Source organism: Polyodon spathula, chromosome 11 (assembly GCF_017654505.1).
Source record: "Polyodon spathula isolate WHYD16114869_AA chromosome 11, ASM1765450v1, whole genome shotgun sequence".
NCBI classification, from domain to species: Eukaryota; Metazoa; Chordata; class Actinopteri; order Acipenseriformes; family Polyodontidae; genus Polyodon; species Polyodon spathula.
Window position 1 is genome coordinate 43,874,250 of NC_054544.1, and position 16,679 is coordinate 43,890,928.

Sequence of the window (16,679 nt, forward strand, 5' to 3'; positions counted from 1 at the left end):
GTCATTCGTGTTCAATTTATAGAAAGAAAGCATCAGTCCACAATATATTTATTCACAGCAAATGAAATACATAATTACAAGGGAAAAACATACACTTCTGCGGTAGAGAAACATGCTGGTATTTCATTACAATATTTACAATAATGACTGTTGGGCTTCACTACTTTGGGGGAAGAAAAAACAAGAGAAGGATACTTCCATTACTACTGCTGACCTGACGGAATGAGGCACTTTATGAAAATGCAACCATGTGGAGTTCACATGAAAATCTGAGTCAGGCACCCCTTGGTTAGAGGACTAAACACAGTGTTTGGAAAGTATGTTTGAGTCCGGCTGTGGAGCTGAGAAAAAAATTATCAGCCATAATGTACCAGAGCAGAAATCTTCCTTGGGGCGTCCTCAGAGTAATAGACTCAGTAGTGAACAGCAGTGGGGGCCACCTGCCAATGTGTAATGACTGCAAACTGACTCCATCTGAGGTGCAGTCTGTTCCCTCTGGCATTTCATGTCATTGGCCATTTTCACCCTTGTGTGCCTCCCTTTTAGAGTTTCACGTTTGTGCGACTGGGAAAGCTCTTCGGACGAGGCTTCTTTTGACTCAACTCGACAACAAGCATGTGTGAAGATGCAGCCAGGTTTTTAACTGACAAAGGAAATGGGTCAAGACACATTGCACTCCATCAGGAAACCCCCCAAATCAGGCATCTTAATTGATTTAGTTTAAACCCTGTTTGCTTTACTCTGTTTAACCTTTTCCCTACACTGTTGTATTTAAATCTTAGTTTAAGCATATTACCATCACATGAATCATATTTTTGATATAAAATATAGATATCGTACAGGAAATCAGAAGGACCAGGTGAATTCTTCAAATGGGATATTGTCAGTCTCAGAAACAGCGCTGTTACATATATTTTCTAATTACATGGAAATTGTTTCTGAAAATGTGTTTTTACATTTATAAGGTTTATACTTATTGTAATCTGGCATTAACATAAGTGTGGGTCATGCACAAGCCAGTTGCATGGTTACTAAGCACACATTTATTATCTTGTAATAAACATATTGATTTTACATATAATTATACTGGTAAGAAAGAGAACATTTTCCCACCTGTGAATTCTTACTAATATCTATGACAGGCCCTCTCGTCTTTGTCACACTGGGAGAGATAGTGAAATGACAATACCAGACACCGATAAAGGTCTTAATGAACCTTTGTCTCCGCCTTGCTTTTAGTTTTACCTCAAAATTCATGACTGGGTTTTAGAAGTTATAGATGAAACTTCAAATTAATTATAAGACTGGACGTCTGAACTGTAGTAAAAAGGTGTGCCAGAAACATACATGTCCTCCCACATAGCAATGATTGGAGCCATGAGTATCATGAAAAAGTAGACCTCCAGACACATGGATGTGCCAATTTGTTACTCATTACCTTGTGCTAAAGAAAGTCCATGCCAGGTTTCGTCACAATTGATTCTGTCTGTATTCAATCTGTAATGGTGACAGACAGATGGAATCAATAACTTGACCATCCTCGCCAAGTTTGACAGGAAATCTTCAAGCTGCACATATACTGCTGTGTTCCATCTCTGGTAAAATAGATACACTGTAAAGATGTCTTGGGATCTGTCACACTTCACACATTTTTTGCATATGCAGTATCTGGAGAACTGCTATCCAATTGCAATGAAACTAGGCATTAACATTATTTGGTTTTAAGCTTGAGCAAATTGGATTCAGAGGATATATGGGGGTCTGTCAGTTCATCCATCTGCCTCTTTGCCACAGTTCCATTTTTGTATATCTCTGGAGAAACTCTTGTCCAATCGTCATGAAACTTGGTATTGGCACCATTTAACATTCTTAGGATAGAGAGAGAGTGTGTGTTTGTCCATTCATTTATCCATCTGACTTATATTTTTATATTAATCTGGAGAATTGCTTATCATATTTTGATACACAATGTCATTGCTAACTCTTATTTTACACTGTTATGTGATATATGTCACGGTCATCAATATTTCCATCATACTGATAGCTCTAATTTTTTATATATAGCGGTGGCGGGGGATGCATGCTACTGATATATTTGCTCCCATAAGATTTCAGTTCTTTTAACACATAACCATTAAATAATAGTAGCGTTACCATTGATACAGATCTTAATGGCTTAAATGCCAGTTATTAGCAGATTTAGGTCTGGCAGAAGGGAACTTGAAACCAGACACCACTAATTAGGATTTATGGTACAGTTTTTATTCAATAGCAAAAATGAATGCTTTGTTTTAGTAGTGCTCCTTTTCCCTTTTTTGTCTTCTGAAGAATTGCCTATGTTTGAAAAACAATTTGGGGTCGCTTAGTTGGCCTGCTCTTTCTAACTTACAAAACAAAGTAATGTTTCACAAAGCTAGACATCTCTTTTTTTTTTTTTTTTTTTTTTTTTTACCTGTGCTCTCTTTAGTTAACGAGGCATGTTTAAAGTAAATAGGTGTCATTGTAACAGTGGAAATGGATATTATGAATTACTTGCGGGTATATGCTTCCCAATCAATTTAATTAGGCAGTATCTGTACCTAACTATACATTTAAACAATCAAAAGCATGCAGTGAATCTTGATACAGATTTCCAGATTCAGTATTTGTACAAGACTAAATGATTACAGGATCATATAAACTCCTGCTACAAAATGTGTTGCCTCCTTACAAGTAACAGCTGTGTGCAGTTCATCTTGACAAAGGCAACAACTTAATGAGAAGCAAGATGTCTCTCTGCTTGGTTAAAAAAAAAACTCAACCTCTGCATCCTCACAGTAGTGATTTATGCTTCTGAGATTTGATCGCGAACTAAAAGATAACGATGGGACTGAAGCCTCAGCTGATTGAACCAATTGAAGCAGTGCTACAAAGCAAAGATTCGTGTGATTCATTTGAACCACTAGGTCGTGTGACTTGTGAACAGTGTTTAACAGTAGCTGAGAGGAAGGAAATTATTAATTTATTTTTACTGTTTTAGTCAGCAGTGCTCACAGTGTGATGTTTCAGTCTAGCTGAAAGGAAATTATTGTTATTTTTTGAAATCAAGAGGCTATTTCATAAACATTTCATAAACATTGATGCATTTTTTCAAATTAACAATAAACAAAAAAGCATTAAGTATGTACAAACAGAGCTCTTTACGAACATTATCGGCAAAAAATCCTCCTATCTAATAAGTGTATACAGAGTACAAAATTTCTTTAAAAATGGAAAGGCAGGGATTCGACCGCACTATTTTCCACCTCTCTACTTTATAGCTAGAGCTAAAATACATGCGCCACCGAAGAATCTACTTGTAAGCATGAATCAAAATATTCTACTTATCACACCTTCTTACACACTACGGTTGCTGAAGTCTCATTTCAAGCAACAAGAGCTTGTTTTTGATTGGACAACACTTATATTTCTAGTATGATTATTTAAGAAGGATTTATTGGTTAATCGTTTGTGTGGTTGATATGTAAAATAAATATTCCAGACAATTTCGAAAAAAACAACAGCCAAGCTCTGTCTTTAGAAGAAGCACTGAGATGTTCCTTTACACTTAAATGATTGTTTAAATTATAGATGCCCAATTAACCGAGAAAAAAAAAAATGAAATTGCTTGATATTGTTTGTCAAAAGTGTATGAAATGTTACTATATAACACATTGCCTTCTCTGAGCATTAGTGCAACTGTCCACTTTACTCTTTACTCTTGAGTTTTGCAGATCTACCAAGAGATGGCACTAAAGAGCATGAAGCGCTTCATGTGCTTCAGCTCAGTGAATCTTTTTGTGAAACAAATGATTCAGAGGGTTCAGTGGCAGTAGGCTTCACTTTTCCCATCACTACTAAAAGAACAACAAGAAACTACAAGTGATTTGAAAAGATATATTATCAGCTTTGCAGAAAAGGAAGGGAAACCCTGGATACCACATTAAAACTATTGTAAAATGTACTTGATTCCTTGAACAGACCCTTCGCTGTTGCCCATATCCTACAAATTTCAGGGTTGTGGTGTGTTACAAGAGCTCATAGAGACAGTACACTTTGAGTTATTGCTTAATGTTTAAAACAATTGCAGTTTGCATGCCTCCCATAATGACTGACATGGTTTGCAGCCAGTGACATGCTTTGACCTCAAAGACACTGTTAAGGTTAAATGACCTAGGAAATGCAAATGTAACAATCTTTCGTTAACATAGGTAGTATGGTGTCATTTAATTGACATAGAAATACATGCTTGCCGCAACAAGAGCTTCTGGAAGTGCATAACAGTTTTGTGATTTGTGGAATTATTTGATTAGCTATAACCAATTAACATGGACTTTCCTCCTTTCAGAAATAGAAATAAATTAGAGCTCTGAAAACCTGGCCTTTTGTCTAGTTGTACAATGTGTCGTTTAACTGTAGTTTTGGAAAGCATCTGCTCTACAGCATCTCTCCATCAAGACTCAAGGGACCCGGTGTTTTCGAATCAACATCGCTTGCAGATGGTTGATTCCTGACAATGACTGTTATGTCAATGGATCAGTCATCAGATGTGTGAATGTGGTTGGGTTGTTACAAGAAGACATCATTTATGCAAGACAGATATTCAGAACCATCTAATTCACTTGAATGATGCTGTGTTATCCCTTAAACAAGAAAAGATATATAAAAAATATTTTAATTTTAAGCAACATCAAAAATATGGAGAATACAATAATACTCTATACTACAAATAGTATTTATTTGTCAGCTGCTGAAACTACCTAGGTAATGGGAACAAACTGGAAAGCCAACTAAGTCTAATTGCAGATTTGTGAATATGGTCAGAATCATTTGAAAATGGTATTGAACAATCAAATAAAAATAATGATGCATATTTCTAGCTGTTACTGATGATCAGATGGGCTAGCTGTATCTATAGCTACGGCCAAAAGGTTTAAAAAAAACCCTATAGAATCAATTAATTCTGCATCATAAAGTCAAATGAAACCTGCTGAATAATATTACATGAACATATTGAATTACATACCGCTTTGTACTTTATTTTTTATAAATACTTTATATCAATTATTTTGGTAGTGTGAATCACTTATTAGTCATCGTTGGCGTAGTTTCTATCTAAAAGAAGAAGAAAAAAACACCAATTACTAAAATGAATAAGAAACGCCTGAAGCCGTTGCACTTTACACCATTAGATAAAAAGTTAATTAGGCATTTCAACCTGTGTTACAACAGCTCTGCTTTTCTTGATGCACTTGCAGATTATTCTCGATACTTATGCTGTGATGTATGTTCTAGCTCCCTAGCCATTTGTAGGGAAATGGTCATTTTAACAAACAATAAGGTGATTTGACATACCTATGGAAAATTGAACCAGATACAATATGTGGCATTACATCTGGCGGTATAATTTTTACTAAAGTTTCTTTAATCCATTTTAAATTGATACATTATTTCTATTATGCATCATTTCTAAGTACAATGTATCAGAACCACCTTACTACACGCTCTTGATGTAAGAACAAAGAGGGGAATTATTTACATAAAATGTAATCCTTTTGGAATAAAGTGTTTGATATTTTGTCTAAAGTATATAACTGGCCATATAGTATATAGGGGCATGTATGTTGAACCTAACAAACCTCTGTTTGTTAGCTATTATTGTAAGTGTAGTGGAAATATGATGTCTGTAACCTTTATACTCTAAAAATCTGAATAAATATATTATTAAAAAATAATAATAATATAATTGTGATTCAGCAGTGAAATCACAGTACAGTACTGCTCCTGGTATAAGCCCAGAAAGCATCTTCAGAACCATCCAATTTGATGCAGGAGTAACTGTATCAGATGTTTATAGAAAGCAAATTCAGCACAGAGAACTCTAGGGATCTTCTTATTGTTTAAACACATTTGTAATGAGAAACAGGACATGAATCCTCACACAAAGATTTCAAAAGATTAATGTAATACAATTCAGAACAATAGACTACACCAAGTCTTTATACAACCCTACAATCCAAAGGCAGTCTTATCAAAGGCCTTGGTGCAAGGACACGCGACTGTTAACAATATGTTCATTTGTTTTATTGAGGTAGTTTTATCAATTGCAGTTCCTATTGTCAATTCTTGGCCCAATTTTATTTTCACTTTATATATTACCCTTGGGTGACATTATTCGTAGACATGGAGTTAGTTTCCACTGTAATGCTGATGATACTCAGCTTTACTTGTCCCTCAAACAAGGCTATGTATCTGCTGCTAACACTTTGAATACCTGTCTAGCTGACATATCGAACTGGATATTTAATAACGTTTCAATGTTAAACTCAGACAAAACTGATGATACTGGGACCTCAGATAAAAACATAAAAATACATTTTAAAATACAAACATTTGGTTGATGTTTTGTTTGATGGACATTTGATGAAAAACCTAGGTGTTATATTTGACACAAACCTCTCTTTCGAAGCACATATTAAAAATGTCTCAAAAATGTCCTTTTTTCATTTAAGAAATATTGCAAGACTGAGAGGTATTCAGGATGCAGAGAGATGCATGCTTTTATATCCTCTAGGATTGATTATTGCAATGTTTTTTTTTCATTGGGACTAGCCACACTGTTATTTCTCAACTCTAACTTGTACAAAATGCTGCTGCTAGAATTTTAACTTGGGCAAAGAAGTGAGAGCATATCAACCCCGTGCTGGCATCCTTGTATTGGCTACCTGTTAGTTTTAGAATAGACTTTAAGCTGTTGCTGTTAACTTATACAGTAAGCTTTAAATGGTCTTGCTCCTCTATACCCTAAATATCTTTTGGAACCCTATGTCCCTAATCACGCTCTCAGGTGGTAGATGTTTTAGTTATATGGCATCTACATTATGGAACAACTTGCCTTTCACAATTACAGAAGCTCCTTCAGCTGATGCCTTCAAATCTAGACTAAACAAATTTGATAGCCTGGCATTCTCATCTAGAGCTGATATTCTCTCTCGGATACATGTTTTTCCCATTGTTGCTCTTTTTAAAACTAGATTCAAAACCCATTTTTATAATATAGCTTATATATCCTAATTTTTTTACCCTTTTTAAGCATATTTTACTGTTGTTTGTATTCTGTTCTTTTTTGCTACTTATTGTTGTTTTTGTAATAAGTATTGTTGGTTTTATAGTTGTAAAGCACTTTGTGGTGACATGTCATGAAAGGCCACTGTATAAAAATAAAATTGATTGATTAATTCTCTTGCCGTTAAAGATCTCTACTCACACATCCCTCGTGAAGTTGTTCTTGTTCTTTTAAATAACTACATTCTTCTGTGATTACCATTTTATCAAATAACTTCTATTATAGATTTGTCTTAAATGTCCAAAAGTATACATTTAATTACTAACAAATGTATTTCATCACTTGATTATAGACAGCTTGACACTATCCACACCAGCTCAGTAATGCACAATCTAGTATTCAAGCCATGTCATTTAATTCATGCACAATTATATATTTTAAAACATACATGCAATATTAAGGTAGTGTAAATAGGGTAATAATACCATATGTAGTGACTTGTTTGTCATTTTTAGATAAATAGGGCATGTTGTCATCTTGTGTCATATCAGTGAAATGAAGTACTTTGAAATACTTTACAAATAGGGTACTCTACAGTAGAGGAATTGACTATGTCACTTCTATAGAGATTCCAGTATCTCCTGCAATTAAAACAAAATTACTTTTGTTAACTGTTAGTAAGTTAGTTAACAAACTATTAACAAGCAAAAATATCAATTAAACAAATGACCAAAATTGACATATCCCTCACAAACGCCTACAATCCTTGCCACATATGGTCCCTGTGCTGTACATACTGAAAGCAATGACCATACAGAATACGATTTGTTAACAGTTTGTTTTCTGTTTTTTGCCATTGCAGGACCACAACGAGTTCAATTCTTCTATGGTGAAGAGCCAAACCAACACCGCCCGCATTGACGGGCTGAGGCCTGGCACTGTGTATGTGGTGCAGGTCCGTGCCAGGACTGTTGCCGGCTTCGGCAAATACAGTGGGAAAATGTGCTTCCAGACCCTAACAGATGGTAAGTGTGGCAGGAGGCACTGGAGACAACAGTGAGAAAAAATGAAGAAAAAATAACTAAGGACTCCAAACGATTACACTTAATACAAAATGCTTAGCTAATTGGATTCGTTAGGCCCTTCTGCGGCTCAGGCGTTATCCCAGCTTACCAGTGATTACTAGTTAATTTGATTAATTATCAACTACTGGGCTGAAATTGTTATGAATATTTCAGCTTCGCACCTGCTGCAGAGGCATGATTTTTTCAGTCTACGTTGTGTTAATTTTTCCATTTTTTATTTGAGTTCAGTACTCTTGTTCCAAATTGACTCAAGTTTTTTTTCAGCATTAATCAACACACTGTCCCCATAGCCAGACAGCCTAATAAATGCCATATCCAGGGTAAATGATATTTTCTCCACAAAGTTAATTTCAGTTCTTGTCCTCTTTTGAAAAAAAAAAAAAAAAAAAAAAAAAAAAAAAAAGTGCTGTCATGGTGTCAGTGACAGTTGTCATGGTGATGTTTAATTGTAGATAGTCACCATTTTTTAGACCAATAATTTTCTGTCTGTGGCCAAGCTAAAATGGCTCATCTTGAAAATGTGGCTTAGTCTGTTGAATTCTTATAAAAAATGCCCAGGGCATTTTTGTTTTTAAAAAAGCGTAGGCCTCAGCTGGTAATTCTGAAACTGACTCTGCTTGCCAGCATGATTTGGTGGTCTAGTGGATAGAATACTTAACTGTAACCCAAGTGTTTTTGGTTTGATTCCCAGTGGGCAACTGTACAAGTGACTGATAGCAATGGTAATTTAAAGTGTAAGTAGCAGGGTTCTGAAAATATAATGTTATACATCCCCATGTGTTGTTACAACTGTTTAAAAAGAAAAAAACATAACAAGTGCTCTGGCTTTTCTGTTCCATACCACCTCATGGACCATTATTGCTGTGTTACCTGTTTGACAATGTGGGCAATGATCCTTATACTATCAGTGCACTAGAGAGGCCATTTGAAAAGAGCTTTGAAACAGACTTTAAAGTTATGAGTAAAAAGTTGTCAGGATGTGAACAATGAAAAGAAAAATTACAGGAACGTTATTTAAGCAGTTGTACCAACACGTGGGGGCGTTTAACCCTACATTTTTCTGAATCCTGCTACTTACTTACTTTGTAATTATTTTAAGCAGTGAATTTGTCACGTATGGAACTTTTTTCACAAAATGTGAGAGGTTACAGCAGGAAAAATTTAAATTAGTAATTGTAAATTTGACTACTGCTTTTGTATAGCCCCCAAATACAATTAAGTGGGAATAAAGCAAGCTAAAAAGGAATGGTGGGGGTCAACATGCTCTAATCCCTAGAATTGAAGGACGAGAAAGGAAAGTCTGGTATGTCTGTCTTAAAAGTCAGACCAATGTTTTGGTTAGATAAGTATTCACCCCCCTGAGTCAATACTTGGTAGAACCACCTTTGACAGCAATTACAGCTGTAGGTCTTTTGGGGTAAGTCTTTACCAGGTTTGCACATCTGCATCGTGCAATATTCGCCCATTCTTCTTGGCAAAATTGTTCAAGCTCTGTCAAGTTGGATGGGGATCGTTTGTGGACAGTAATCTTCAAGTCTTGCCACAGATTCTCAATCGGATTCAAGTCTGGGCTTTGACTGGGTCACTCTAGCACATTCACTTTCTTGTTTTTAAGCCTCTCCAGTGTCACTTTGGCTGTGTGCTTGGGGTCATTGTCTTTCTGGAAGGTGAATCTTCATCCCAGTCTTAGGTCTTTTGCAGACTAAAGCAGGTTTTCCTCAGGGATTTGCCTGTATTTAGCTCCATCCATTTTGCCCTCTACCCTGACAAGCTTCCCAGTCCCTGCCGATGAAAAGCATCCCCACGTCATGATGCTGCCACAACCATGCTTCACAGTAGGGATGGTGTTACCTGGGTGATATGCTGGGTTGGGTTTCCCTTAGACATAATGCTTTGCATTTAGGCCAAATAGTTCAATTTTTGTTTCATCAGAACACAGAATCTTTTGCCACATCTTTTCAGTGTCTCCCACATGCCTTTTTGCAAATTCCAAGCGGGATTTTACATGGGCATTTTTCAGAAACGGCTTCCTTCTTGCCACTCTTCCATACAGGCCAGATGTGTGGAGTACCTCAGCTATTGTTGACACATGGACAGTTTCTCTGATCTCAGGCATGGAACGCTGTATGTCTTTCAGAGTTGTCATTGGCCTCTTCGTAGCTTGTCTGACAAATGCTCTTCTTACCCGTCTGCTCAGTTTGGAAAGACGGCCTGCTCTAAGCAGATTCAAGGTGGTGCCATATACCTTCCACTTCTTAATGATCGACTTGCCTGTGCTCCAAGGGATATTCAATCCCTTTCAAATGTTTTTATACCCCTCTCCTGATCTGTGCCTTTCCTCAACTTCATCTCTGAGTTGTTTTGAAAGCTCCTTTGTCTTCATGGTAGCATCTTTGCTTTGAATGCACCACCCAACTGTGGGACCTTACAAAGACAGGTCTATTTAATCTGAAATCATGTGAATCACTTTTATTGCACACAGATGGACTCCATTTAACTTATTGTGTGAATTCTGAAGGCAGTTGGTTGCACCTAAGCTTATTTAGGAGTGTCATAGCAAAGGGGATGAATACTCTAATGAAGACTTTTCTGGTTTTTATTTTTAATTGATTTGTTTTTTCACCAAACTGCAGCTTTAAGAATGGGTCCCAGTCATTTAGAAAAAGGTAGCATCATAATAATCATATTACTTTGAAGAAACCATGGAAACCCATTGGCAGGTCACAGTGTTGTGGATCTGATGCAATAGTACACCGGTATGGATTTAGTAACATAGATTACCAGTAGTGTGGGTTAAAATGATTGTGATCAAACTACAGTTGCAAATCAAAATATATGTACTACTGTACTATGATCCCACACATTGGCTAATTCCAGTGTAGGTGCCTGGATGCTATCATTGCTTGCCTTTAACACAAAAAATACTGTAAAGCCATAAATATTTGCAACCAAAATATTTGCAACCAAAATATTTGGCGAATCAGACCCATAAAAGCTATTTTGTTCCAAAAATGTTGGTGACCTGTTGCAATGTACAAACTACGTATTGCTAGTGAAATTCGATATTCGTGCCAAAAATTAGTGAAAAACATGCAATAAAAGGCTTGGAAATATTTATGGCTTTACTGTATGTATTTAATATATTACAATGAAATAACAAATAATGCAATAACAAAGCCTCCATGCGGTACACATGGAACTGTATGCTTAAACACCAATATTTTTAGCAATTTTTTTTTATAAAGTCTAACAGCAAAAAACGGATATTCTGAATTATATTTAAATCAAAATGCTTTCCTTAAAAGACAGGAAATGTTTTCTAATATAGGCTGCATCGCCTATGTTCAAGTTATATTTTTTCTGATGCATTTCTTATGATTAGAGGAAGGCTGCAAGCAGTCCCAGCCAGCTCGCTGGTAATTAAGGTTCAGTTAGCTGAAGTTCTGTAAGAATGACATGTGGCTGTGTTGTTTTCAAGATCGGGGCAGCTTGGAAGATAGAACATTCTCTGGCACTGGGCCAAGGCACGATTGCTGGTAAAACAATTAACAGCAGGGGACTAGGTATTGCATTTCATTTTGCTCACCTGTTCTCCAATCAGCTATTTGTTTCTATTAAAGCTACTTAAAGTTGATGCATTTCACTTGCTATAATGAGCTGCATGCATCCATGTGAAGGTAATTGATTGTAATGAGGCTTAATGTAATTTGAATTCACAGTATAGTAGGCTGCTCCACTACTGTATTAGAAAGACCTCTGCAAATGAAAAAAGAAAACAGCTGTGTCCGTGAATTCACTCCACATCCCTGCTTCTGCATACAAAGCAGTGTTATTGGTGTCTTTCGGACTATTAGTGTATAAACTGGACACCAGGGCAGTCGAATGGATGGCTCTTGAGCCATGTAGGGCCTATTGAGAGCCACAATATGGTGCTCTTGATTTAAATGCTGGACATTGAGTAGTTTTGGGAAAGCAAGTGCAAAAATAATTGTTTAAACATGTTTTCAGATTTCCATAACTTACCCCAAGGAATTTCAGGCGGTGCAGACAGAGACCTCATGGACTCAGAGGACTCAAAGAAGTATCATCCTGGCCTGTAGTGGCCACACACTCTATTGACAAAGTTATAGGAGGCTGTTCTATAAGTGAAATAATTTTGTACTTTGTTTTCTTATGTGGGAATTAACGACTACAGTACAAAATAAAAATACCTGTGCAGCCTTAACCTAAAAGAACATTTGCATTTTTTTTAAATAAGTCCCATTAAAAATGGAAATCAAAACACATATTATGTGCGGCTTCTTGAGAAACTCATTTCATTTGCTTGAAATGAGGATTTTATGTTGCATCTGCTTCACCCAAGCAATGCACGGAGAACCTGCAAAAAGTTGCATCATCAAAATTATAAAGGTGTAATTTTTTTTTTTTTTTTAAACAGAAAGAAATGGAAAAATACAATTGTTGTATTGGTATATTAGCCAGAAGGAGCAGGCTACATAAAAATGAACTGTGCCATTAGCATCTAATTATGAGCAATAAAATATGTTAAAAAAGCTTATCTAGTTATTTTTCCATCGTAATTATTCCACCATAAACAGCCAGTTCTCTTACACAGAAGCCACTTCTCTGTATTGGTATTTATTTTGCAAGCTGGTCGTGCTTAGATGTGTGTCAGGCGCTATATAAAGAAATAGGATTTAATTTCTACTCTTTCATTTATCTTCTTAATGGATTCAAGTGTCATAGGAATGACAGATATTCTTTTGGGATTTACAGGAATTTCACACCATCTTTTAGTCGACTCAATAGTCCTTTTCAGTATCTTTGTAAAACTGCATACCAGTATGGCCGTGACTAGCTATGAGGTCACCGAGGTCGTGTCCTTGGTTGTTTTTCTTCATCTTCAGTGCTGATGCTCATGTAAAAAATCTGGTAAAGTACAAAATACTCCTTAAGTCTCTCTGCTGATTTGCTATGTAACATAGATTTGGAGGTTGACTAGTCAATACCAAGCAGTCATATACATACTGCACTTTGCTGTGCTTTTACTATGCTTGGACCCTGGTGACTGTTTTATTGCCAAATCACTTCATATCTAAAAACAAAAATACAGTAGCAAGAAATCTCTATTCGGCAGTTGATTATAGTCTACCTAATAAAGCGTTTGCAAATATGATGTATGTATTTCTTTAAGGGAGTCTCACAGGTTTGCTTCTGTGTTAGCGGTAGCAGTTGTTGTCATTTGTCAAATATAATTATTCCCTGATATGAATCTCTGCTTTCCACATGGTATATGATTCTCCATCCCCTAGGGACAGAGTTAGAGATCCCTAGACCTAATTTACTGGTTATTATGAGTGTAGAGAGAGAGGAGGAAGCAGGGGTAGCATGTGTCTCTGTAAGACTCTGTAAGACTGACAGAATGGCTTTGTATTTTTTTCAATTCCGGTAACATTTTTAATAAAATGTCCAAAATTCACATGCAATTACTAACATTTTCCCTATTGATTTCATACTGAAATATACTACTAATATTAGCGATACTGTAAAATAGGCACTTATTAACAATTAATTAATATTATGAATTTAACAATTTCAAAAGGGAAATCATGTTAATTAATATGTATCTACCTTAGGATTGCTGCTGATTATGTCTTTGTTTATTGTAGGTTTTAGTGGTGCACCATGTTTATTTAGTATTGCCCTTTAATTGTGAGTTGCACGAAACAGTGTAATGACTTTTGTTTACCGGTCAAATATTTAAAAATAAGCAACATACTAAACATTATTAAATCACCTATCAAATATAAGAAATGCCTGCAAGAAAACAAATGATTCGACAGTTTTTAAAGATAAATGAAAAAGAACAACATTACTCATTTTTTAGCTGATATTGTCGTGTGTTTAAGGTAAAAACCTTCTGAAATACTGTTCAGGTAAAAGAAAAAAAATGGCTGATATCGCTGGGTTTAAACCCTTAGCCTTCTTTAAATTGAAACATTTAAACATGTTTCTACACCTTTAAACATCTACCAGAATGACCCTGGTACTGCATGGGGATTCCCAAACTCAGTATAAAACAGCACTATGTGTTTGTATGTGTGGTTAGAACAGGTTTTGTCTCAGTAACCGGCTGCCGGGTCTTTATGAGCCCAGATTGTGAGCTCCTATTTATTTTTTTTATGTTTTCATCATGATGTTCCCCATCCGATCATTTTGTGTGCTTGATCGGTGAGGGATATTTGCACTGGCTACAGTCAGCCTCAGTGCCCATAAACTGGTTGGCACCTGTGGCAAAGTGGCTGGTGATTGGGAACAGGTGTAGAGGGGATGCAGTGCAGAAGTAATCACAAACAATTGTAATCTAGTAGGAAAGTGGTTTTAATTATAATCCGGGTCTGGCAACCTGTCACAGAGATGGCCGAAGTGGGCGGAGTTAGAACCAGGAAAAGGAATGAACACAAAGACAGATGATGTGAAATGATGGGGAAGCTTGCTTGTGCCGGTTTATTATAAGTAAAAGGTTTAACAAACACGAAAACACAGGACACGGCACTGGTAGCCAAAATATATAGAAACAAAAACGGACTAAACTTAACAAAACGGTGCACGGACAGACACTGACAAACACGATGAGTTTTGAACACACAAGTATTGTGCTGGTCCCACCAGCACGCAATAGCAATTGTAATTATCACTCTCCTACTCTCTCTCCCGTTCTCCACTCACCGAACACCCAAAAACGCGAGTGGGTGAAAACGTACTGTTTTTATGCAGCTCTACCAAGACTCGATTGCTAATCAATCATTCAATTGGAGTCTCAGTACAACTGCATGTGAATTAATAAAGTGCAATTCCCGTGCTCACATATTACATTTTACTTGCACGTGAAGTGCTGTGCAATCCTTGTGCCTAAATACAAATATACATTTTAAACACTCGTGTTACACAGACCCGTTAATATCCTGTGTACCAACGACTATACACCAACATTAAACACACAACATATAACAGATAATATACATAGGGGCGGGCACTTTGTCACACAACCAAATAATAAATCCCAGCAATACACAATGATCTGCACTCCACAGAGATAACAACAGGGTTACAGTCCCAAACAATAATCACAAACTTATCTGCCCCACAATAATACTGGACACGGTCACCAGTCCTGGGTGAGTGCGGTCGTGCTCGAGGTGGGTGATAAACAGTGCTACTTCGTGACTATTGGTGTAGTGATGATCCGGCTTGTGCTGGCCCAAGGTGAGAGCTCCGGATACGTTAGCTTTCTGATGGTTCAATAAACAAAGGCAGTTACTAACAGACAATACAAACAAACCCAACACTCACAAATATTCTTTTACGTTTCTCCTTCTATTATTTCTCCAGCAGTCACTACTGCAGCTGTCTCAGTCCTTCCAGGTTAAAGTGCAAACCCAAGAGAAGGAAAAGATTAGCGTTTCTCTGGCCCCTTTTATGCTACCCCGCATGTACCCTTGGTAAACGATTCCAGCTGAGTCTATTGCTTGCAGCTGCTACCTCGTTTACCTTCCAAGTCTATATGTTCCTGCAACAGTACGTCAATACGTTTCACTTCCATCCAGGCTGACCAATTCCCGACCTCGGAAACGAACTGTCAGGCCAGCCTGTCCAGATACTTCTCCTTTTGCTGTTTAGCACCCTCACAGATCGAGAGGGAGCTTTACAACCAGAACTCATTGTATTTCTGTCACACACCCCAAGAGCATCCCCTCACAGCTCAACCCTGACCTGAACACATCTCCCAGAGACACTGACAATTCTGATTGTTATGTGCTTTCCATTACACTGGGGGCTCGCCAAAATTTGTGGATCAAGGTGCCCCCGAGTGGTTCACCTGGTAAAAGCATAGTTGTGTGATGTACAGTACCCAACTTATTGGCCAGGTGCCTGGCGAGCTCAAGCAAACATCTGCAGGGCTGGCCCTTGTCCTGCAGAGGTCAGTAGCTTGCCAAAATCTGCTTTCAGTTCCTAGGTGGAAAGAGGCAATTGGCTTGGTCGTGAGATTCGAGGCCACCCACTTATCTCCAGTTCAGAGCTGTTGTAGGGATTGCTGTGATGAGAGGACATAATTGGACATTCAACAAAACAAAACATAATAATAATTAATAATAATTTTGGAATAAATCAGCTTCGAGGAACTCAATGAGCATTGATGGTCCTAGATGGCCTCCTCTCTGTCGTAAACTTTCTTATGTGTTATGTTCTTATGTTCTTGTGTTGACATCAGTAACCAAACTCATTTCATTTCTGACTTGAGTAGCCAGATTCAAACTCAGACCCCCAGACTGCCATACCACCTAGCCCCAGTGCTTTCTTACCTTTCTACCTGACCTAAGCATCTGTTGCTTCAATATATGAGCATTAGTGTGAAAGCTAACACAATAATTAATTAAATCTAGAAGATCTTGTAAGATTAACAGTTTAATTTCCTTTTCACAAAAATTGTGCTGATTGTGGTGAAAAAA

At 37.0% G+C, this 16,679-nt stretch overlaps 1 protein-coding gene across 4 annotated transcripts in view; it reads left to right on the top strand.

Moving 5' to 3' along the window:
• LOC121323239 (ephrin type-B receptor 1-like) overlaps nucleotides 1–16,679 on the top strand; it is a 275,028-nt gene that overhangs the window by 217,810 nt on the left and 40,539 nt on the right. For all 4 annotated transcript variants that reach the window (XM_041264173.1, XM_041264174.1, XM_041264175.1 and 1 more), the window contains exon 7: nucleotides 7,947–8,109. In XM_041264173.1, the coding sequence (XP_041120107.1) occupies nucleotides 7,947–8,109 (163 nt within the window). The remainder of the gene's footprint in view (nucleotides 1–7,946; nucleotides 8,110–16,679) is intronic.